The 24,218-nt window shown below is 50.0% G+C and overlaps 1 protein-coding gene across 1 annotated transcript; it reads right to left on the bottom strand.

Annotated features, from left to right (window-relative positions):
• Nucleotides 1–723: 723 nt before the first annotated feature.
• LOC103190434 (RNA pseudouridine synthase D3) lies at nt 724–23,996 on the bottom strand. Its single transcript, XM_007911215.2, has 9 exons — nt 23,887–23,996; nt 16,681–16,838; nt 8,616–8,660; nt 6,321–6,414; nt 3,422–3,529; nt 3,101–3,185; nt 2,750–2,876; nt 1,591–1,730; nt 724–1,240 (listed from the first exon to the last, which is right to left on the bottom strand). Exons 1-9 carry the CDS (start codon nt 23,994–23,996, stop codon nt 1,040–1,042), a joined length of 1,068 nt encoding a protein of 355 aa, XP_007909406.2. The 3' UTR covers nt 724–1,039.
• Nucleotides 23,997–24,218: the final 222 nt, after the last annotated feature.

Raw genomic sequence — 24,218 nt, 5'->3', positions numbered from 1 at the left:
CACGTATGGTGTAAGGAAACTTGCCCAAGGTTTTGACCTGCCTGGAATCAAACCCAGGTATCTCGCTTGAGAGGCGAGTGCTCTAACCACTGAGCTACAGGACTCCACGATGGGTATTGGGATTAGGGTTGATTTCCTGGAGGAGCAAACACCAACAGGAGAAATGGTGTGAATGGCCTTGTGTGTCATATTGGTTCTACAGCCTTCACCTGACCTGAGACACATGATGGACTGCGTGTAAAGATTCCCACATGGGACAGCCTTCAATGAAACGGAATAGCCCTACGCCACCCTTTGGTGGACGGGAAACAAATAGACGTGAGATGAATGACCAGTTTATTGGTCGACACAGTAAACTCTCTCTTTTGGGATCTTGAACATTTTCTTGACAAGCATACAGGACCTCAGCTTAACATAAAGAACATAAGAAATGCTTGACGAAAAAGACCAAGGGAAGGCCCATCTAGTTTGCCTTCCACCTTCTTGGCGGTCGCATGCACATATGTCCCAAACTACCCATGTACTATATCCCATGTTATTCCCTAAAAGTATCTGTGTTTGAAATAGGAATAACATCTCAGCCTCAGGAAAACATCTCTATGCCTACCCCCACTCTAGACTGTAAGCTTGTCACGTAAACCCACAACCTTTTGATCTAGAGACGAGGGCACAAACAACTGAGCTTAGATGACACCAGTCTGATAACTGTGAAAGACTCCCTCGGTTTGAAAATCACAGTGACTTTTAGTCAATTTAATAATTCTTTTTCTTCGTGCAGTGAAATAGTCTTGGTTCTGTGGTATGGGATGGTTTAGCAGCCTCAGCTCTCCAGGAAGGAGGTGTATGACCAAAGTAAAAGTGATCTGCAATAAACACTGAGTGCTGGCAAAGACTGGTATACAATATTGGGTCAATGCCACTAAGCCCATCTCCATTCTGTTGTGAAGTCTGTTGTGGAACATGTGCAGTCTCTCAGAGAGAACTCCCAGACTGTCAGCCCAATGCCTCAGGCCGATCAGCTTCTTTCCTCGATAACCTGTTAAGCAGATTGTTTCATTCTTAAACCCAGCAATTGGAGAGTCCTAATGAAGAAAGCAGGCAGAGGAGCTGTGATTACAGTCTCTGAGCTCTTTCTGCCACACGCTGGGATTGAGAATCTGTGTAAGTGCAGGTGAAGCGGCATTCGGTGCATCTGCTCCCGGCGCAAATGCAGCTTCTGTAACAAGGCCTCATCCAGGACCTGAGAGACAAGAATGTCAACACAAAGTGAGGCTTTACTTTTCATCTTGTCCCCTCCCTAGAAAGACAGAGGCTGGCAGCAACCATGGCTGCCTTGTGCCCACCCCCTCTCCTCACCCACAGTCCACCCCCTCACCCACTGCCTACCCCTCACCCACCCCATCACACACACCTCACCCACTCCCTCACCCACTGCCCACCCATCACCCACTGCTCACCCCCTCACCCACTGCTCACCCCCTTACCCACTGCTCACCCCCTCACCCACTGCTCACCCCCTCACCCACTGCTCACCCCCTCACCACCCAGTAACTGTGCCTCCTGTCCCACATTAACCCTGACTTTACTTACCTGAGTCCGGGGAACAGCCAGGTCAACTGAGAAGAGGACAGGAAGCCCCAGAACCCGTCCCACTCGAGAGGAATAAACATGATCTCCGAGAACGGTGCACAGCTTGAGGGTAAGGTGAACCTGCAGCAGGTTCTGAAAGGCTGGAAGAAAAAAATCCTCAATTATCATTCAAACTTGAATGTAACCTGGAGCTGTGTTCGGCAGCCATCCGTTACTTGGGAGTCCTGTAGCTCAGTGGATAGAGCACTCGCTTTACAAGCGAGAGACCTGAGTTCAATTCCAGGCAGGGTGAAACCTTGGGCAAGTTTCCTTACTCCACACGCCTAATAATAATAATCCCTCCAAAAACAATAATAAATTGGTCATTTTCAATCTACGACTGTTTGTGGGACACTGCTGTGCGCATTTGGCTGCCACGTTCGCCCACAAATATACAGTCAATTCACTTTACTGTATATTCTGTGAAGCGCTTTGGGACGTCTAGAAGACGTGAAAAGCGCTATATCAAATGCAAGGATTATTATTACTTGCTGCACACCACTGAGACGCACACACGCTGATGTTGGAATGAAACTTAAACTGGATACCATCTCAACACTGTAAATCCTGGCTCATCCACAGCTGCACTAAATAACCTTCAGTTCATACACAACCAGCCTCTTAATAATAATAATCCTTACATTTGATACAGTGTCTTATCATGGCAGGAGGACATCTCAAAGCATTTTACAGGATTTAAGAGTAAAGTGTAGTGACTGTGTGTTTTGTGGGCGAACACGGCAACCAATTTGTATAACGTTCTGCAAACAGCCAGGGAGTGAATGACTAATTTTATTTGGGGGTTAGCCATAACTCCGAATGAAGCTCTCCCTTCTCTTTTCGAATAGTGCCATGGGATCTTTAACATCTGCCTTTAAAGGTGGTTTAACGTTTCATCTGATGGATGGTGCCTCCAAAAATGCAGCACTTCCTCCTGCACGGCATTGGATTGTCAGCTGAGACTGTGAAATCACAGTCCACATATGGGGCTTGAACCCAGAGCCATCTGACTTGGAGATGAGAGTGTAACCAACCGAGCCAAATGTTGCTGTCTAGCACTGTCTCCCCAGGCTCTCCACTGATGGGCGGGCAGTAGTTTCACAGCGACTGAAATACTCACTTGTGAGTGGCTGAAGCTGTACCAACGCACAGCCATTGGCAGCGTCCAATACCCGGTACCGAGTCACTGCCTTCTTCACCTTCTTCCTCTCAAAGTTTCCTGCAGAGGGATTGAGCACCGGCACTACCTGTGGCCACACAGTCAGTCAGTCAGTCACACACTGTCGGTCGGTCGGTCAGTCACATACACGGTTGGTCGGTCAGACACTGTCAGCCACACAATGCCAGCCAGCCACACACTGCCCGTCAGTCACACACCGCCTGTCAGTCACACACCGCCTGTCAGTCACACACCGCCTGTCAGTCAGTCACACACTGCCTGTCGCAGAGAGGAAATAAATGGAATAAGTACCATAGTCTGCTCCCCGAGGCTCTGTTGTGTCAGTGCAACACTGATCTCCCCCATCGCAGGTTCGGGAATGCCCACCGTCACTGCACTGTAAGTAAACAAGCAGAGAATAACCGGACGGGCCTCCGCATCCCCAGGTATGAGTACTCCCTGGCCCCACCCCACAGCAAAATATGGGTAAAAGGAGTTTAATGAGAGTGACCTGAGTTGTTTTATATGACTGATATTACGACTGTATTGATTTGAAACCACTGCTGCAAGATTCCTGATTTCAAGGGATTCAGATATCTATTACTAGATTGTGTATAATTATGTATTGATTACCAGTAGCTCGTTAATGCTGTTTTCTTCCCATCACGCCTGGCGTAGGCATTCTCAATGCTTTGGGTGGTTTGGTGACATGTGGAGAGCAGAACCAGGCCCGAATGTTCTCTGTAAAGAAGCAATCAGTAACATTCCAGCTCACACAGCAGCTTCAGTAACAATACATCAGAACAAACATTTATATAGAGCCCTTCACGTCTGAAAGCTGACACTGCTGGCTGGGCACCTGAGCTGGGTGGGAGACCAAGGAGCCCGGGAGAGGAAAGATGTCTGACAGCATAGTCAAAAGCACCCACAGTCATGAATAGCAACCCTCTGTTCCAATAGACTATTGATCGCCAAGTGACATGGTCTTCCTGCCAGTTTGGATGGGGGGTGGGGAGCAGTCTGAAAGCAGGATGATAACGACCAGCTAACATGAAGAAAGATAAGGAGCCAGTGATGTTCCTCCTTCTTGAAGGTCAGGAAATAATAATTCAGAAACCTCTACCGAAGAAATGACTGACAACCATATTAAGCTGTCACTCAAAGATCACATGAACTTCACATCAACTTCCAGATATCACAATTTAAAATTTGTATAGCGCCTTTCATGTCCGAAAGACGTCCCAAGGCGCTGGACAGTCAGGGATTTGGACCCACGCAGGGGAGGTTGAGATCAGGGAGGGTTATACCCTGATCCTGATCCCCAGCTCGGGTCCGAAACACTGATTGTCCACCGCCTTGGGACATCCTCGTGACATGAAAGGCGCTATACAAGTGTAATGTTATTGTTTGGGAAGTTCAAATATACAGTGGAAGCTGTCAAGGGAATTAACCTGAACAGCTGCTTGTGAACGTCTCAGCTCCACCCACCCATTCACAAGCAGTTACAGCTGTCAATCAATTGCGATTTGACTCCTCCCCAAACTTGTTCTTTCCCATTCCTTCACAGAAGGCCCGAGTGAGGACATTCAGTGGCCACCAGCGCAACATTTTGCCCAGATTAACTGGATTTTGTCCGAATCAATCGGTATATTTAAAACTGGTGAAAAATACAAATGAATCCGGGCCGGATGTGTTTGATTTACCCAGATGGAGTCCGAGGTTAACCAGCGTCTGCCTAAAGCGGATTCTATTGTACTAAGGAAAGTAACATCCATTCCAGTGTAACTTGTCACTGTTATCACTGAAAACAACAAGATTACATTTGTAAAGTGCCTTTCACGTCGGGAGGACGTCCTAAGGCGTTGGACAGTGTACAGCATTTCAGACCTGAGCTGGGGTCAGGGAGGGGAAGGGAAGGGGGTGACCAATGACATGGTCGAAGAGGAAGGTTTTGAGGCGGGACTTGAAGGAGGCTAAGGAGGGGGCGAGGCGGAGTGACTGGGGGAAGGAATTCCAGAGGTTGGGGGCAGAGTGGCTGAAAGCTCTCCCGCCAATGGTGGGGCGGGTGAGTCAGGGCACATGGAGCAACCAGAGCCAGCTGAGCGGAGGGAGCGGGCGGGTTGGTATGGGGTTACCAGGTCACAGAGGTAGGGTGGGTGAGGCCATGGAGGGCTTTGTAGGTGAGGACCATGATCTTGAACTGGATCCTCTGAAGGATAGGGAGCCAGTGGAGTCGGGTGAGAGTGAGAGAGATGGGGTCACGGAGTTTGGTGCGGGAGAGGACACGGGCTGCAGAGTTCTGGATTATCTGCAGTCTGTGGAGGGAGGAGTTGGGAAGGCCGACAAGCAGAGCGTTTGCATAGTCGAGCCTGGAGGTGATGAAGGCGTGAACAAGAGTTTCATTGTCCTGAGGGGTGAGGTAGTGGCGGAGTCGGGCGATGTTACGGAGGTGAGGGAAGGCAGAATGGGTCATGGCTTGGACGTGGGGAAGAAAAGACAGTTGAGGGTCGAGCAAGACACCGAGGTTCCTGACTGGCTGGTGAGGTGTAATGTGCAACCATGGAGGTTGATGTTGCCAGAGCCTGAGGTGCTGGTGTGAGCCAATCAGGAGGGCCTCAGTCTTGTTCACATTCAACTGTAGGAAATTTGTCCTCATCCAGGACTTGATGTCCGACAGACAGTCTGTCAGGACAGCAGTGGTCCTGGAGTTGAGGGTGGGGGCAGAAAGATAGAGTTGGGTGTCATCTGCATACATATGGAAGTTGACCCCATGTCTGCAGATGATGTCACCAACTCAGTAACTACCTCTATTGACTGATCTGAACTGTAATAACCAATAATAATTATTATTAATAACAAACCAGATATTATAAAGAACCAAATATATTGTACATAGGATTATTGATGTGACTATCCCAAGTGATTGCAACATAAGAAATAAGGAACTTGAGAAAATCAGGAAATATATCGATTGACAAATTGAATGCAGAAGTATGTGGTAGGACTGAGCCAGGCTGACACCCGGTGACTGAGCCAGGCTGACACCCGGTGACTGAGCCAGGCTGACACCCGGTGACTGAGCCAGGCTGACACCCGGTGACTGAGCCAGGCTGACACCCGGTGACTGAGCCAGGCTGACACCCGGTGACTGAGCCAGGCTGACACCCGGTGACTGAGCCAGGCTGACACCCGGTGACTGAGCCAGGCTGACACCCGGTGACTGAGCCAGGCTGACACCCGGTGACTGAGCCAGGCTGACACCCGGTGACTGAGCCAGGCTGACACCCGGTGACTGAGCCAGGCTGACACCCGGTGACTGAGCCAGGCTGACACCCGGGGACTGAGCCAGGCTGACACCCGGTGACTGAGCCAGGCTGACACCCGGTGACTGAGCCAGGCTGACACCCGGTGACTGAGCCAGGCTGACACCCGGTGACTGAGCCAGGCTGACACCCGGTGACTGAGCCAGGCTGACACCCGGTGACTGAGCCAGGCTGACACCCGGTGACTGAGCCAGGCTGAAGCTACTTACTTGCTGCTTGCTTTCACTATGTGCAGCTCCTGCGCGAGAGATAAGCGTCGCTGAACAGCAGACAGCAGAGAGGTCAGACACAGGTCATCTTTACCTGACAAACAAATAGATCTAGGGTTAGAACTTCCTACACTAACAGAGCACACAATTGAATCAGAGTAGCAAACGAAGCTTGATTCAGAAATTATAATTACACACTAAAGAATTAAACTCAAGGAGTCTATCACCAGTTTGTATGTGTATGTGACAGTGACACCCTCTGTCACTGAACTCATCCTATCCCTAAAACCAACCACCTGCTCCCTTGACCCCATCCCCACTCCACTCCTTATCTCCCAGCTCCACTTTCTTGCCCCACATATCACTGACATCATCAACCTGTCCCTCTCCTCTGGCTCTGTCCCCATTCCATTAAAAACTGCCATCATCACGCCCACCCTGAAAAAACCCTCCCTTGATGCGTCGCAGCTATCAAGCTACCGGCCCATCTCCAACCTCCCCTTTCTCTCCAAGGTCTTGGAAAGAGTTGTCGCCTCCCAACTGCGCTCTTTCCTCTCCACCCATTCTCTTTTCGAACCCCTTCAGTCAGGTTTCCGTGCTGCTCATAGCACAGAAACTGCCCTGGTCAAGGTCACCAATGATATCCTGACCACCTGTGACCAGGGCTCCCTCTGCCTCCTCGTCCTCCTCGACCTATCGGCAGCATTCGATACGGTCGACCACGCTATCCTACTCCACCGCTTGTCCTCCCACCTCAACCTTCAAGGCACTGTCCTTGAATGGTTTAGGTCGTACCTTTCTCACCGTCTTCACTTTGTCTCGACAAATGGCTTCTCCTCCACCCCCCGCACTGTCTTGTGCGGTGTCCCTCAGGGCTCTGTCCTCGGTCCCCTCCTCTTCACCCTCTATATGCTCCCCCTCGGTGACATCATCCGCAGACATGGGGTTAACTTCGACATGAATGCGGATGACACCCAACTCTACCTTTCCTCCTCTACTCTCAACTCCACGACCACCGATGTCCTGACAGCTGTCTGTCCGACATCGAGTCCTGGACGAGAGTCAACTTTCTTCAGCTCAACGTGCGAAAAACCGAGGCCCTCCTGATTGGCTCACGTCAGCGCCTCCGCACCTCAGGCGCTGACACCATCAGCATCCAAGGCTGCACTCTCCACCTCTCAAAGCCAGTCAGGAACCTCGGCGTTTTGTTCGACCCTGAGCTGTCCTTTCTCCCTCACATCCGCACCACAACTGGCACCGCCTTCCACCACCTCCGGAACATCGCCAGATTACGGCACTACCTCACCCCTCACGCTGCTGAAACCCTGGTTCACGCCTTTGTCACCTCAAGGCTGGACTATGGGAACTCTCTCCTCGTCGGCCTTCCCGCCACCTCCCTCCACACTGCAGGTCATTCAGAACTCTGCAGCTCGTGTACTGTCCCGCACCAGGCTTCGGGACCACATCACTCGCACCCTCGCTCGCCTCCACTGGCTCCCCATCCCCCAGAGGATTGATTTCAAGATCCTCATCCTCACCTACAAGGCCATTCACGGCCTTGCTCCCTCCTACCTCTCCAACCTACTATCCCCCTACCTACCTGCCCGTACCCTCCGTTCCTCTGGCTCTGGTCTGCTCCACGTCCCCCTCCCCAACCGCCCTACCATCGGTGGTCGGGCCTTCAGCCTCTCAGCCCCCAGGCTCTGGAACTCCATCCCCCAGTGCTTTCGCTGCTTCCTCCCTTTCCTCCTTCAAGGCCGGTCTCAAAACCTTTCTCTTTGACCGTGCCTTCAGCTCCCCTCTCGACTCTCTTCCTCCTCCTCGCTCTCTCCCTTCCCTCCCTTCACCCTGACCATTTCCCCCCTCCTTGCTCCCTCCCTTCCCTCCCCTCACCCTGACCATTTCCCCCTCCTCGCTCCCTCCTTTCCCTCCCCTCACCCTGACCATTTCCCCCCTGCTCGGGTCATGACCCAACTGTGCAGCGCCTTGGGACGTCCTCCTGACGTGAAAGGCGCTTTATAAATGGAATCTTGTTGTTGTTGTTGTTGTACGTAGTATTGTATTTGTGTGTGTGTGGTATGTATTATGTGGGGTGTGTGTGGTGTGTTTGTGTGGGATGCGTATGTGGTGTGTGTGGGTGCATCTGTGTGGTTTGGTGTGTGTGGGATGTGTGTGTGTGTGAGGGGTGGTGTCCGTGGCTGGTGTATATGGGTGGTGTACGTGTGTGGTGTATGTGTAGTATTTATGGCATGTACATGAGAGTGGGTGTGGAACAAAGAATCTGAGTCTTCTTACCTGTGATGGCCAGATTTGGAGGTTTATTGAAACCAACCAGAGAACCTGGAAGAGATTAAGAGAGATCTGTTCGTAGAATCATAGAATTATACAGCACAGAAGGAGGCCATTCAGCCCATCGTGTCTGTGCCGGCTCTTTGAAAGAGCTGTCCAAAACAATCCCACTCCCCCGTGGTCTCCCCATAGCCCTGCAAATTCGTCCTCTCCAAATATCTATCTACTTCTCTAGTGAAACTTGTTATTGAATCAGCTTTCACCACCCTTTCAGGTAATGTATTCCAGATCCGAACAACTCGCTGTGTGAAAAAAAATTCTCCTCACCTCCCCTCTGGTTCTTTTGCCAACTATTTTAAATCTGTGTCCTCTGCTTACCGACCCACGCGCCAGTGGAAACAGTTTCTCTATGTTCACCCTATTGAATCCCCTCATAATTTTGAACACTCGATTAAATCTCCCCTTACCCTTCTCTGCTCCAAGGAGAATAATCTTAGGCCTCAAACACACCCAGCAATAATCTTAGGCCTCAGCCACATAGCTGGTCAGCAAATTAACTAATCCCCAACACCTGGTCTATGACTAACAGCCAATTGGACTTGTTTACTTGAAAGGGTCTCTCTTTAAGAAAGAATCTGCACTCTTTTGCTGAAAGAAAGCATTCTCTTTTGCTCTCTAGTTTCTAGTTTCAAGAATTCCCACTCTCACCAAATTCCTGCACAGAATGCCCGCTCTGTTCCACCTCACTCAGTTACCTCCTTACACTGCAGGGCTCTCTGCTCTCTGTTATTGCATATTATTCCATAACACACACAGAGACGTCCTCCCGAAGTGAAAGGTGCTATATAAATGTAAATTGTACATAAAGCAGCAATCGGCATGGTGCTGCACTGTCCTCGGTGCCGCCCTTCAGGAAATAAGTTAAAACTGAGGTCTCATCTTCTTGTTTAAGTAGATGTTAAAGATCCTGCGACAAAATTGGATAAAGCTATTTTCTCTCAGTTTCCAAGGCAACCATCCTACATTTGTTGTTCTCCTCGTGGCTATACGATTTTGGATGTGTAAACTAACTGTCATATTTACCCACAAATACACAATCACAACACTTAACTGCAATTTTCTCATGAAGCTCTTTGAGATGTTTGAGACTCGAGCCGAGAGCCCAGAGTGAGCTACGTCCGGAGTGAGGCGATGCCAGAGTGTGAGGGAATTTGGTAAGAGTGGGAATTAGGTGCAGAGGGGGAAATGGGGGCAGGCTATATATCTTTGTATAAAGTTTGTGAAGATGGTGTGGCAGGTAAACTGTGAGGTCTGTCACATGTGGGAGTCAATGGAGGACGCCTTAAGTCCGGGCGACTTCGTCTGCCGCAAGTGTCTGGAAATTAGAGAGCTCCAGCTGAGAGTAGCCAAGCTGGAGTCTCAGGTGGAGACGCTGCGCAGCATTAGGGATGGAGAAAACTTCCTGGACAGCTTTATCCTGGAGCCGGACACTCCCCTGAGTCCCAAGGAAGAAGAATTTAGCAGCGACGGACATGACTGGGTGACAGTCAGGTGGGCAGGCAAGCGTTCCCGAAAGAGAGGGGCTGAAGAATCCCAGACTTTAGCCTTGTCTGACAGGTATGAAATATTGGCAACCTGTGTGGACAAGGAAATCTGCGAGGAAGACGGGCAAACTGACCCCAACACCCCTGTGCAGGAGGTTAAAAATGTAATTCTTATTGGGGATGAGACAGTCGGGAGGACTGATACAGTTTTCTGTAGCCGTAGCAGGGAGACAAGAAGACTCTGTTGTCTTCCTGGGGCCAGGGTGAAGGATGTCACTGCCGGGCTGGAGATAAATTTGAGGCATGAGGGAGAGGATCCAATCGTAATGGTACATATAGGGACCAATGACATTGGTAGGACCAGTAGGGACGAGTTAAGGAGCGAGTTCCGGGAATTGGGAATTAAACTAAGGAATAGAACTTCCAAAGTGATGATATCGGGACTGTTACCTGAGCCAGGAGCTAATTGGTACAGGCAAAAGAAGATCATAGATCTGAATGCCTGGCTAAAAGAGTGGTGCGGAGAGCAGGAATTCCAATTCATGGGCCACTGGCACGAGTATTGGGGAAGATGGGAGCTTTTCCAAAGGAATGGGCTCCACCTAAATAGGGCTGGGACAAATGTCCTGGCTATGCGAATAAATAGGGAGGTAGAAAGGGCTTTAAACTACTAAGGGGTGGGGGGGAGGTAAAAACACAGTAAAGTATAGTCCACCACAGTTAAACTTGAGATCAACAAAAGCAAGAGAGCAGATTAACAAGGGAGAAGAGCAAAGTGTGTCAAGCAGGGAAAGGAAGTACAGTGATAGAGTGCTGGTGAATAGGGTTAATAGCCGGAAGTCAGAATTAAGGCGCTATATCTGAATGCACGAAGCATTCGTAACAAGATAGATGAATTAGTTGCACAAATAGAGACAAACCGGTATGATCTAGTAGCCATCACCGAGACATGGTTACAGGGTGATCAGGGATGGGAACTGAATATTCCCGGCTACGTGGTATATAGGAAAGATAGGCGATGTGGTAAACGAGGAGGGGGAGTGGCCCTGCTAATAAAGGATGGGATAAAAACAGTAGAGAGGAAAGATTTTAAATCTGAAAAGCAAGATGTAGAGTCAGTATGGGTAGAGATACGTAACTTCAAGGGGCAGAAAACTATAGTGGGAGTAGTTTATAGACCCCCAAACAGTGGTCAAAGTATCGCTCAAGGTATAAATCAAGAGATTAGTGGAGCATGTAGCAAAGGAAAGACACTAATTGTGGGTGATTTTAACCTGCACATAGACTGGGACAACCAAATTGGGAAAGGTAACATAGAAGAGGAGTTTATAGAATGTATTAGAGATAATTTTCTAGATCAATATGCTGAGGAGCCGACCAGGGAACAAGCCATATTAGACCTTGTTTTGTGTAATGAAACAGGGCTGATCAGCAAACTGGAACTTAAGGCTCCTCTAGGGCAAAGCGATCATAATATGATGGAATTTAGCGTTAAGTTAGAGAGGGAAGTAGTTAAGTCTGAAGCAAAAGTCTTCAATTTAAATCGAGCCAACTTTGCTGGTATGAGAGAGGATTTAGCCAGAATAAACTGGGAGACTAAACTTAAAGATTTGACGGTAGACCAGCAATGGCAGACATTCAAGGAGATAGTGCAAAATTCCCAACGAGCACATATTCCTTTGAGGAATAAGAATGCCATGGGAAAGGTGGTGCAGCCATGGCTAACTAGAGCAGTTAGGGAAAGTATCAAATCAAAAGAAAAAGCCTATAAAACAGCGAAGATGAGTAGTAAACCCGAGGATTGGGAGAACTTTAGGGAACAACAGAGGAGGACCAAAAAATTGATCAAGAGGGAGAAAATAGATTACGAGGGCAAACTAGCAAAGAACATAAAAACAGACTCCAAGAGTTTTTACAAATATATAAAGAGGAAAAGGCTAGCGAGGGTGAATGTGGGTCCATTACAGGCAGAGACCGGAGGAATTATAATAGGGGACAAAGACATGGCAGAGTCATTAAACAAGTATTTTTCTACAGTCTTCACCGTAGAAGACACTGGAAACATACCAAAAATAGAGGACCAAGAAGACAATGTTAGCGAGCAACTTAGGGAGATTAACATTAGTAAAGAGATGGTTCTAGGTAAATTGTCGGGTCTTAAAACCGATAAATCCCCTGGACCGGATGGCCTGCATCCGAGAGTTTTAAAGGAGGTGGCTACTGAGATAGTGGATGGCATGTCTATAATCTTCCAAAAGTCTGTGGATACTGGAAAAGTTCCCATTGATTGGAAGATTGCAAACGTAACTCCACTATTTAAGAAGGGTGGGAGAGAAAATAGGGAAAACTATAGACCAGTTAGTTTGACGTCAGTTGTAGGGAAAATTCTTGAGTCCTTAATAAAAGACGTAGTTATGGGATACCTGGAAGACCATAAAAAGATTAGGCAGAGTCAACACGGCTTTACAAAAGGGAAGTCATGCTTGACTAACCTTTTAGAATTTTTTGAGGATGTATCCAGCAGGTTGGATAAGGGGGAACCAGTAGATGTGGTATATTTGGATTTTAGGAAGGCATTTGACAAGGTGCCACACAAAAGGCTGTTACTCAAGATCAAGGCCCACGGGATTAATGGGAAAATATTAACATGGATAGAAGAGTGGCTATCGGGTAGAAAGCAGAGAGTAGTGATAAACGGATCATTCTCGAATTGGCAGGATGTAACTAGTGGAGTGCCACAAGGATCAGTGCTTGGGCCTCAGCTATTTACCATTTACATCAATGATCTGGACGAGGACATTGAATGTAATGTGTCTAAATTCGCGGATGATACTAAACTAGGTAGCAGAGTGAGCTCTCAGGATGATGCAAAAAGATTGCAACAAGATATAGATAGGCTAGGGGAGTGGGCAAGTAGGTGGCAGATGGAATTCAATGTTAGCAAGTGTGAAATTATTCACCTTGGTAGCAAGAATAAAAGAACAGATTATTTTCTGGAAGGGGAGAAGTTAGATAGTGTTAGTATTCAAAGGGATTTGGGTGTCCTTGTACACCAGTCCCAAAAAGTTAGTTTGCAGGTGCAGCAGCAACTAAGAAGGCGAACGGCATGTTAGCGTTCATTTCGAAAGGTTTAGAATATAAGAGTAGGGAAGTCTTGCTGCAACTGTATAGGGCTTTGGTGAGACCGCACCGAGAGTATTGTGTGCAGTTTTGGTCTCCTTATTTAAAAAAGGACATACTTGCCCTAGAGGGGGTGCAGCGTAGATTCACTCGGTTAGTTCCTGGGATGAGGGGACTGACCTATGAGGATAGGCTGAATAAACTAGGGCTGTATTCTCTAGAGTACAGAAGAATTAGGGGGGATCTTATTGAAACATATAAGATTCTTAAAGGGCTGATAAAGTAGACACTGAAGGTCTGTTTCCCCAGTAGGAGAATCTATAACCAGGGGTCACAGTCTTAAAATTAAGGGTCAGCCTTTTAGAACAGAGTTGAGGAAACATCTCTTCACTCAGAGGGTAGTGAACTTATGGAATTCACTACCCCAGAAGGCTGTAGATGCTCAGTCCTTGAACATTTTCAAGGCTGAGACTGATAGATTCTTGAAAAATAGAGGGATTAGGGGATATGGGGATAGGGCAGGTAATCAGAGTTAGGTGAGAAGATCAGCCATGGTCTTATTGAATGGCGGAGCAGGCACGAAGGGCTGAATGGCCTACTCCTGCTCCTAATTCTTATGTTCTTATGTTTTGATGGAATAAAGCCATGTATCAAATGCATGGATTATTATATGGGGGAGGTCATTGTAAACACAAGCTTATGTCTAATAGCTGAGGTAGTATTGGAAATAAAGTAGTAAAAAGGCTCAATTCCAAGCGGTCAGGTTTCTGCTGATGTCAGTTTCTTTACAAAGTGATATCATTGGTGCTTCCTGCACATGGTGCTCACACATGGCATACATCAGTGACAACATCTGCACACATCACGCAACACACAGAAAATGGCGGCAGTGGCACCTGATGACATGGAAGTCAGATGTTTATAGTGCAGGAAAAGCTGGTTAGTCAGTGTTGAAGCCAAATGTACGGGTTCACAGTAGCAAGGCAGCAACAATCCAGGAGGAACAGCAACAACTTGCACTTATATAGCACCCTCCACACAGGGTAGCGTCTCAGAACGCTTAACAGTGGTTCCACAACCCGGGGGTGGGGCAAGGTAATCAAAAAGGAAAGTTTTCAGGTGAGACTTGAAAAAGGGGAGTGAGGGGACAAGGCAGAAGGATTGAGGGAGAATGTCCAGAGTTTCAGGGCATAGTGGTTGAATGTGGGACCTCCAATGCTGGAGCAGAGGGTTTGATGGATGAGCAGGAGGCCGGTGCCGGTCATGCGGAGAGCCGGGTGGTGGATTGGGGAATGAGGTCGGAGAGGTAGGGAGGTGCAGGGATTGAAGGGATTTGAACACGAGTGTGAGCATCTTGAAGTCAATCTGTTGGGTGATGGGGAGCCAATGGAGCCTGGTCAGAACTGGTGAGATGGTAGTACGGAGTTTGGTCCAGGTCAGTATGCGGGCGACAGAATTCTGAATGAGCTGGATTTTTTTAATACTGGAGCTGGGGAGACTAGCGAGAAGTACATTTGAGTAATCCAGGTGGGAGGTGACAAACGCATGCTCGAGGGTTTTGACTGCATTTGGGGTAAGGTATGGTCAGGGGCAGGCAATGTGGCGGAGGTAGAGCAAGGAGTTCCTGGTCAGGAACCAGATGTGGGAAGGAAGGACAGCTGGGGGTTGAACCGGAAGGCTAGATTGTGCATTGGTTCGGTGAGTCTAAGAGAGAGCCTGGGGAGGTTGAAGAGTTCAGATATTGACGGGAGCCAAAGAGTACGGCTTCCGTCTTGTTCAGCTGCAGGAAGTTTGCACGCATCCAGGCCCTGATGTCTGACAGAACACCGATGGACCAGGAGTCGCAGCTGGAGGAGGCAACGTAGATTTGTGTGTTATCCGCATAGATGTGGAAGTTTCCCCATGTCTGCGGATGACATCGCCAAGAGTGAACATATTTATGAGGAAAAGAAGGGGGCCAAAGATGGAGCCCTGGGGTACCCCGCAAGTGACCGGGCAGGGGCAGGAGGAGAAAACAGATGAAGTGAATTGTAACAATGCGTTCCAGGACTTTGTCAAGGAAGGGCAGGTTGGAAATGAGACAGTAGTATGAGAGGTTAGAGGGATCGATGGTGTTGAGGAGGGGTGTGATAACAGCAAGGTGTGGAACAGAGCCTGAGGAGAGAGACTGGTTGACTGTGTCGGAAGCAGGTAGGGAAAGGAGGGATAGTTGAGCGACCAGTAGCTGGATGGGGAATAGGTCGAGGCAGCAGGGGGTGAATTTCATGTGGTTGAGAGGGAGAAGTGGAGGCAAAGTGGAGTGTAAGGAGGGGGGAGTGGCAGGAGCCGTGGCGGAGGGAGAAGGTGGTGTGGATAGTATGGGTGGAGGGGGAGGGGACATGGCGGTGGGGTGTGGGGGACGACTATGCAGCCAAGCAGATGTTTTCAATCTTTGAGGCAAAGAAATCTAAGACCTCTTTGCACTTGGCATTTGATGTGAGAATAGGGGGAACTTGAGGGGGTGCACGGAGAAGGTGATGGATGGTGGAAAACTTGGGTTGTTTTTGGCCTCCAGGATGACATTGGAGTAAAAGTCAGCTTTGGCCTGTGAAAGGGAGAGGCGGTAGGTGCTTGAGCCCCAGATGTCAATAAATCGTGAAGCCAGATTTCTGCCATCTGTACTCGAGCATCCGGGTTTGGGTTTTAAGTGAGCGGAAGGGTCTGTTGTACCAGGGGGAGCGGGTGGATTTGGAAACAGTCCTGGATTTCAGGGGAGCCAGGGAATTAAAGGTTGTGGAGAGACAGTCATTCAATAGCTTGATGGCTGCATCAGGTTCGCTGCGGGTGGAGGCCAGAGGAACAGGCGGTCTGAGGAAGAGAGGGCATTTGTGAGCGACTCAGGGGGAAGCTTTTTCCAGATGGACAAAAAAGATGGTGTAGGGTTTGGAAGAGGGGAGGGGGATGCAGGGTGAGAGGGAGGAGGAAGTGGTCCGAGATGGCCTTGTCTATGATGGACAGGTCGGAAATGTCATGGAAGTACTCTACTGGGGATACTATAACTCCCACTATTTCATGTACTCAAACATTATAAACAGTTTGTCAGTCTGCAGGCTCTGGTTCAGTCTTAATTTCTCATTCTACAATTCAGTCTTAATTTGGAATCTAGTCTACTTAAATAGTTTTAAATAGCTATTAAGATAGCTTCCAAATGAATACTGAATTTAAGATTTTTTCACAACTCTGCAGCATCTTATAAACAAAATTCTCGCAAGCTGATTGGTGAAATTTTGAGCTCTGGCATTGTAACAGAAACATTTCTACCAGTGTAGAATTGTGACATTATTGTTTGAGGCAAATTGTTGAGCACAATACGCAGTTCAATGTCTTTAAACTTATTTCGCAAGGCAAAAGGTTGTTGAAATGCTCACCTTCCTGATATACCACGCTTGCCGCTAATAAATCCACCACAGCTTGCCTGCTCATGTTCCCCACCACAGGGACACCAGGCTCTTGCAGGATACTGACCGCTTTCAAACGCTGGGGCTTTGGCTGCCCGGCTCGGTCTCCCTGCAACTGTGTATTGTACCTAGTGGGAGCACGAAGAACAGTAATGACAATCCTTACATTTGATATCGTGCCTTTCATGTCGTGAAGATGCCTCAAAGCACTTCATAGAATCATAGAATTATACAGCACAGAATGAGGCCATTTGGCCCATCGTGTCTGTGTCGGCTCTTTGAAAAAAGCTTCCAGTTCAATCCCACTCCCAGCGCTCTCCCCATAGCCCTGTAAACTTGTCCTCCCCAAATATCTATCTACTGCTCTCTTAAAATCTGTTATCGAATCGGCTTCCACCACTCTTTCAGGCAACGCATTCCAGGATCACGCTTCATAAAAGTGTGATTCGTGGGTGAAAGTTGGCAGCCCAATTGTGCACAGCAATGTCCCACAAATAGTCATGAAGTGAATGAACAATGTTATCTAGGGGAATTATTGGCCCAGACACCTTTTGTCAAGGGATCTTTAACATTCAACTGAACAGGCATACAGGACCTCGGTTTACTATATCATCCGAAGGACAGCACCTCCCAGGACTGCACTTGTGTCAGTCTGGACTGTGTGAATAAGAGACAAAGCAAGAGCTCAATGAGTCTTCCTCACCTAAATCCCTGAGACTGGCTCAGTCGGTAACATTCTCATTGAGTCAGGAGGATGTGGGTTCAACATCTATGTTGAGACTTTGAGCTCATATATTCTAAGACATGGTTGTCCAACTTTTCGGTTGCTGGATTCCCTATTTGAGAGAGGTCTGCGGGGCGCACCCAGTGTGGGCCAGCTGGTGGGCTGCATCCGGCCCAAGACCATTTCCAACTTCAGCTCTCTCTCTCACTGGTGAACGTCCTCCCAGGGCAGTGCAGAATCCGCCGATTGGGAGGACGCAGCGCAGAGAGGGGAAATAATACCGACTGTTGCTGCAGAGGAGAGGGGGGATAGAGAAGGGGAGGGTGGGGGGGGGCACTCTCTCTCTCCTCTCTCTCTCTATCCCCTCTCTCTCACACACACTCACTCTCTCTCAATTACTCTCTCTCACTCCACTTTTTACACTCTCTTCCCTCTCACACTCCACCTTCCCCCACTCTCACACACTCTCTCCTGCACTCAATTTCTCTCTCTCCTTCTCTCCGCTCTCTCCATCCAAGGGGGGGACAAGGAGGAGGGGGACAAGGAGGAGGCCAGACCCAGAGGAACAAAGGCAACGGGTGCTGTTTTGAGGAGAGAGGTCAGAGAGGTAGGGGGGTGCAGAAGAGTGTAGGGACTTGAATTCGAGGATGGGGATCTTGAAGTCAATCCTCTCTGGGATAGGCAGCCAGTGCAGTCTGGCAAGGACTGGGGTGATAGGGGAGTGGAGTTTCGTGTGGGGGAGAATGCGGGCAGCAGAGTTCTGATTGAATTGGATTTTATGGATGGTAGGGGATGGGAGACTGTCAACCTCTCCCTGTCAACTGGCACCATTCCCACCCCCCTAAAAACAGTTGTCATCACCCCTGTTCTAAATAAACCTTCCCTGGACCCATTCCTCTCATTAACTACTGCCCCATCTCCAACCTCCCTTTCCTTTCGAAGGTCCTTGAAAGAGTTGTTGCTTCCCAACTTCACTCCTTCCTCTCCTGCCACTCCCTTTACGAACCCCTCCAATCGGGTTTGGTCTAGGTGAGAAATTACATTCTGTCCTTCTGTGACCAGGGCTCCCTCTATCTCCTCGTCCTCTCCGCTGCTTTTGACACTGTGGATCACTCTATCCTCCTTCACCGCCTCTCCTGCCTCCTTAACTTTCAAGGTTCTATCCTTGAATTGTTCGAATCTTATCTCTCACACCGTCTCCACTTTATCTTCACAAACAGCTTCTCCTCCAGCCCCCGTTCCGTCTCGTGCTGTTCCTCAGGGCTCTATCCTCAGTCCTCTCCCCTTCAACCTGTATGCTCCCTTTTGGTGACATCATTCGCAGACATGGGGTCAAGTTCTACTTATGCACGAATGACACCCAATTCTCTCTCTCTTCCTCCACCCTCGACCCCAGGAGCACTGATGTCCTGACTGATTGCTTGTCAGACACCAAGTCCTGGATGAGAGCCAACTGTCTAAAGCTGAACATCAGGAAGACCGAGACTCTCCAGATTGGCTTGCGACAGCACCTCCACACTTCTGGCACTGGCAGTGTAGGCATCCACGGATGCACACTCCACCTCTCCAAGCCAGTCAGTAACCTAGGCATCTTGTTCGACCCTCAATTATCCTTTCTCCTCTACATTTGTGCCATGACCTTTCTTTCCTTTCCCCATCTTCGCAATATTGCTCAACTCCACCACTGCTTCACACCTCAGGCTGCCAAAACCCTCATACACGCCTTCATTACACCCAGACTTCATAATTTGTTGGCTTCCCAATTCTTCCCTCACAAGCTGCAGATCATCCAGAACTCTGCAGCTCGTGTCCTTTTCCGCACTAGGCTCCATGACCCCCATCACACTCACCCGGCTCCACTGGTTCCCCATCCCTCAGACGATCAAGTTCAAAATTCTCGCCTCACCTTCAAGACCTTGGCCTTGCCCCCTACCTCTCCGACCTGCGACCGACCGTATCAATCTGTCTGCTCCCTCAGTTCAATAAGCTCCATGTCCCCCGCCTGGCCTGCCTCACCATCGGGGTTTGGGGTTTCAACCTCTTTACCCCCACCCTCTGGAACTCCATCCCACAATCCCTTCACCTCGCTCCTTCCCTTGCCTCCTTCAAGGCTGGTCTCAAGACCCTCCTCTTCGACCGTGCCTTTGGTCACCCTCTCTGCTCTCCACCCTCCCTGATCCCAAACACCCCCCGCACTTCGGCCCTGATCCCTTATAGTTCAGCGCCTTGGGACGTCCTCCCGTCGTGAAAAGCGCTTTAATTTTGTATTGTATTGTAATCAACCCCTCCCCTCCTCACTCTCTCTCCCCCTCAAACACTCTGTCTCTCTCTCTCACTCCCATTTTCTTACGCACCTGTGTCAAATCTGGCCTAACGGTCCACCGACAAATCTGGCTGGACCTCCTCAAAATTTACCGCTCCACTCTAGCCTCGGCCAAGTCGTCCTTCTACTCCAGGATAATCCTGGAGGTGAAGAACAACCTCAGGCTACTGTTTTCCACCACAACCCGACTCCTCCGTCCCCCCCGCCACCCCGCGCAGGTCATCTCCTCCAACCTTCACTGCGAGGAGATGCTGGATTTCCTTGAATCCAAGATCAAGGGAATCCGCTCCGCGGTCACTTCCCCTCCAACTTCCACCCACCACCCACCCCTTCCCTCCCACACTCCGACTCCTACCCATCCTCCCCTACACACCTTCGTACCCGTTTCCCCACCCTCTGTAACTGAACTCATTCTATCCCTAAAACCAACCACCTGCTCCCTTGACCCCATCCCCACTCCACTCCTTATCTCCCAGCTCCACTTTCTTGCCCCACATATCACTGACATCATCAACCTGTCCCTCTCCTCTGGCTCTGTCCCCATTCCATTAAAAACTGCCATCATCACGCCCACCCTGAAAAAACCCTCCCTTGATGCGTCGCAGCTATCAAGTTACCGGCCCATCTCCAACCTCCCCTTTCTCTCCAAGGTCTTGGAAAGAGTTGTCGCCTCCCAACTGCGCTCTTTCCTTTCCACCCATTCTCTTTTCGAACCCCTTCAGTCAGGTTTCCGTGCTGCCCATAGCACAGAAACTGCCCTGGTCAAGGTCACCAATGATATCCTGACCACCTGTGACCAGGGCTCCCTCTGTCTCCTCGTCCTCCTCGACCTATCGGCAGCATTCGATACGGTCGACCACGCTATCCTACTCCACCGCTTGTCCTCCCACCTCAACCTTCAAGGCACTGTCCTTGAATGGTTTAGGTCGTACCTTTCTCACTGTCTTCACTTTGTCTCGACGAATGGCTTCTCCTCCACCCCCCGCACTGTCTTGTGCGGTGTCCCTCAGGGCTCTGTCCTCGGTCCCCTCCTCTTCACCCTCTATATGCTCCCCCTCGGTGACATCATCCGCAGACATGGGTTAACTTCGACATGAATGCGGATGACACCCAACTCTACCTTTCCTCCTCTACTCTCAACTCCACGACCTCCGATGTCCTGACAGCTGTCTGTCCGACATCGAGTCCTGGACGAGAGTCAACTTTCTTCAGCTCAACGTGCGTAAAACTGAGGCCCTCCTGATTGGCTCACGTCAGCGCCTCCGCACCTCAGGCGCTGACACCATCAGCATCCAAGGCTGCACTCTCCACCTCTCAAAGCCAGTCAGGAACCTCGGCGTTTTGTTCGACCCTGAGCTGTCCTTTCTCCCTCACATCCGCACCACAACTGGCACCGCCTTCCATCACCTCCGGAACATCGCCAGACTACGGCACTACCTCACCCCTCACGCTGCTGAAACCCTGGTTCACGCCTTTGTCACCTCAAGGCTGGACTATGGGAACTCTCTCCTCGCCGGCCTTCCCGGCCCTCCCTCCACAAGCTGCAGGTCATTCAGAACTCTGCAGCTCGTGTACTGTCCCGCACCAGGCTTCGGGACCACATCACTCGCACCCTCGCTCGCCTCCACTGGCTCCCCATCCCCCAGAGGATTGATTTCAAGATCCTCATCCTCACCTACAAGGCCATTCACGGCCTTGCTCCCTCCTACCTCTCCAACCTACTATCCCCCTACCTACCTGCCCGTACCCTCCGTTTCTCTGGCTCCGGTCTGCTCCACGTCCCCCGCCCCAACCGCCCTACCATCGGTGGTCGGGCCTTCAGCCTCTCAGCCCCGAGGCTCTGGAACTCCATCCCCCAGTGCCTTCGCCGCCTCTTCCCTTTCCTCCTTCAAGGCCGGTCTCAAAACCTTTCTCTTTGACCGAGCCTTCAGTTCCCCTCTCGACTCTCTACCCCCTCCTCTCTCCCTCCCTTCCCTCCCCTCACCCTGACCATTTCCCCCCTGCTCGGGTCATGACCCAACTGTGCAGCGCCTTGGGACGTCCTCCTGATGTGAAAGGCGCTTTATAAATGGAATCTTGTTGTTGTTGTTGTTGTCTCTTTTCATACGCACTCACTCCCTGCTTTCGCTCCCCCTGCTGTTTCCCTTCACTTTTCCCCCTTCCCCCATCTTTTCCGCCCTCTCTCTTGCCGCCTCACCCCTCTCTCTTCCCTTTCTTAACCAATCAGTCACGCGGCAATCACTATCTGCAGGAGCCGGCGGTTTCTAAGGACGCAGTTGGTAAGAGATGCTCTTGCCCTCCTGACACACTGCAGTAACGGTCCACTCTTTATTTCCACTCTCCATACTGCGTCCTCACAAACGCCACCTCCTGCTGCTGCCCTGGGAGGAGGTTCACCAGGGAGGAGGGAGGGAGGGAGGGAGGGAGTGCAAGTTGGAATGTTGGAAACGGTCTCCGGATCAAATCATCTGCTGGGCCACCTGTTGGACCAGTCCAATGGAGTGCTGGGGGAGCGTTGCCTTGTCAGAGTGCCGTCCTTCGGATGAGATGTTGAAGCAGCTCCTGTCTGGTCTCTGATGGATGTTAAGATCCTGTGACATTATTTGACAAGAGGAAGGCGTTTCGCTCTCCTGGTGTCCTGACCAACAATCTCCAAACAACAAAGTTGGTCACTCAGTGCACAGATGTTTGTGGGAGATTCGCTGTGATTGACTGCCGCGTTTGCCAACAAACAGTCACTGGATTTCACAGTATATCCTGTGAAGCGCTGTGGGCCGCCCTCCCGGGGACAGGCGGCGGCGGTCAGTGACGGTGTTACAGACAGTGACTGACCAGGCGGCCGCTGTGCAGAGGCGGCGCTGTGCCCGACCCGCGGCCTTGAGCCCCGTCACCATCAACATCACTCCCACCAGCCCCGAGCCCCGAGCCGGGGCCGCCCGCGCGCTTCCTGTGTCCGCCGGAAACCCGGCCCCGAACCTTGGTTCCGCCCCCGACTGTCACAGCTCAGTTTGTGAGATGTGAGGCCGATGGTGAAAGATTGGGGTTTGGGGATTACAGGATCTGCCACAATCTCACACAGAAGGGGAGTGTGGGGTGAATGTCCTCCTGTTCCTGTGGAGGCACTGCTCTCCTCTGCAGCAGCTTTGGGCCTGGACACGCCCTGTGGTCACTCAGTGCCCCGGGCCGGGCCGGGCCGGGCCGGGCTGACCAATCACTGCACAGTTGTCTAACAGCACGGAATCTTACAGCAAAACCTCTGGTTTGATTCCCCCTCTATGTGTATGTGCTGTTTATCCTTCCAATATTCACTACCTATAATGATACAGTAACACAAAAAATAATAATTTGGTCACTTAATCCACGACTGTTTGTGGGACGCTGTTGTGTACAATTGGCTGCCATGTTTCACCCACAAATATACAGTCACTACACTTTGCAGTCTATTCTGTGAAGCGCTTTCAGATGTCTAGAAGACATGAAAAGCACTATATCAAATGCAAAGATTATTATTATTACTTTGTGTTTATCTATGTTGAATTTAATTTGCTGGTGAACTCCAGGTGAATACCCCAGTGACCAGTCACTGACCGCTCCTCTCACTATACCGTTCCCCTGCATTGAGCCTGCCAATCCGCATCACTGATGTATTTGCTAAACAAAACTGGCCCCCATTATAAGGCAGTAGTTTGCGTCCATAAAATGAGACTTGCGTTATCCTTTCATAATCTTAAATCCATGAATCAATCATCTCCACTCACAATCGTCTCCACTCTGAGGACAAAAGCACCAACCTGTCCACTCTTTCTCAATAACTATATCACTTGTCCTGGGAACGTCACAAATCTACGCTGGCCTCTCTCTAATGCTCCAATATCCTTCCTGTAATGTGACCAGCATATTCGACAAGAGAAAGGAGTTTCGCTCTCCTGGTGACCTGACCAACAATTTCCAAATAACAAAGTTGGTCACTCAGTGCACAGATGTTTGTGCGAGATTCGCTGTGATTGACTGCCGCGTTTGCCAACAAACAGTCACTGGATTTCACAGTATATCCTGTGAAGCGCTGTGGGCCGCCCTCCCGGGGGACAGGCGGCGGCGGTCAGTGACGTTGTTACAGACAGTGACTAACCACTTGGCCGCTGTGCAGAGGCGGCGCTGTGCCTGGCCCGCAGCCTTGAGCCCCGTCACCATCAACATCACTCCCACCAGCCCCGAGCCCCGAGCCGGGGCCGCCCTCATACAGCCCCCCCCCCACCCTCCGCGCGATTATGAGTGGACATGATTGATTAATGGATTAACACAGTACTACAAATGCGATCTAACTAAAAGAGGGTATAAATGTAACATCAAGAGCAGTTCTGGGGAAGGTGGGAGCTGTATGGGTTACACCTGAACAGAGCTGGGACCAATGTCCTCACAGGGAGGTTAACTAGTGCTGTGGGGAAGCGTTTCAACTAATTT

This window comes from Callorhinchus milii, unplaced genomic scaffold, assembly GCF_018977255.1.
Source record: "Callorhinchus milii isolate IMCB2004 unplaced genomic scaffold, IMCB_Cmil_1.0 Scaffold12, whole genome shotgun sequence".
NCBI classification, from domain to species: Eukaryota; Metazoa; Chordata; class Chondrichthyes; order Chimaeriformes; family Callorhinchidae; genus Callorhinchus; species Callorhinchus milii.
Note: the sequence above shows the minus strand (reverse complement) of the source record. Positions and strands in the feature narration are given on the sequence as shown.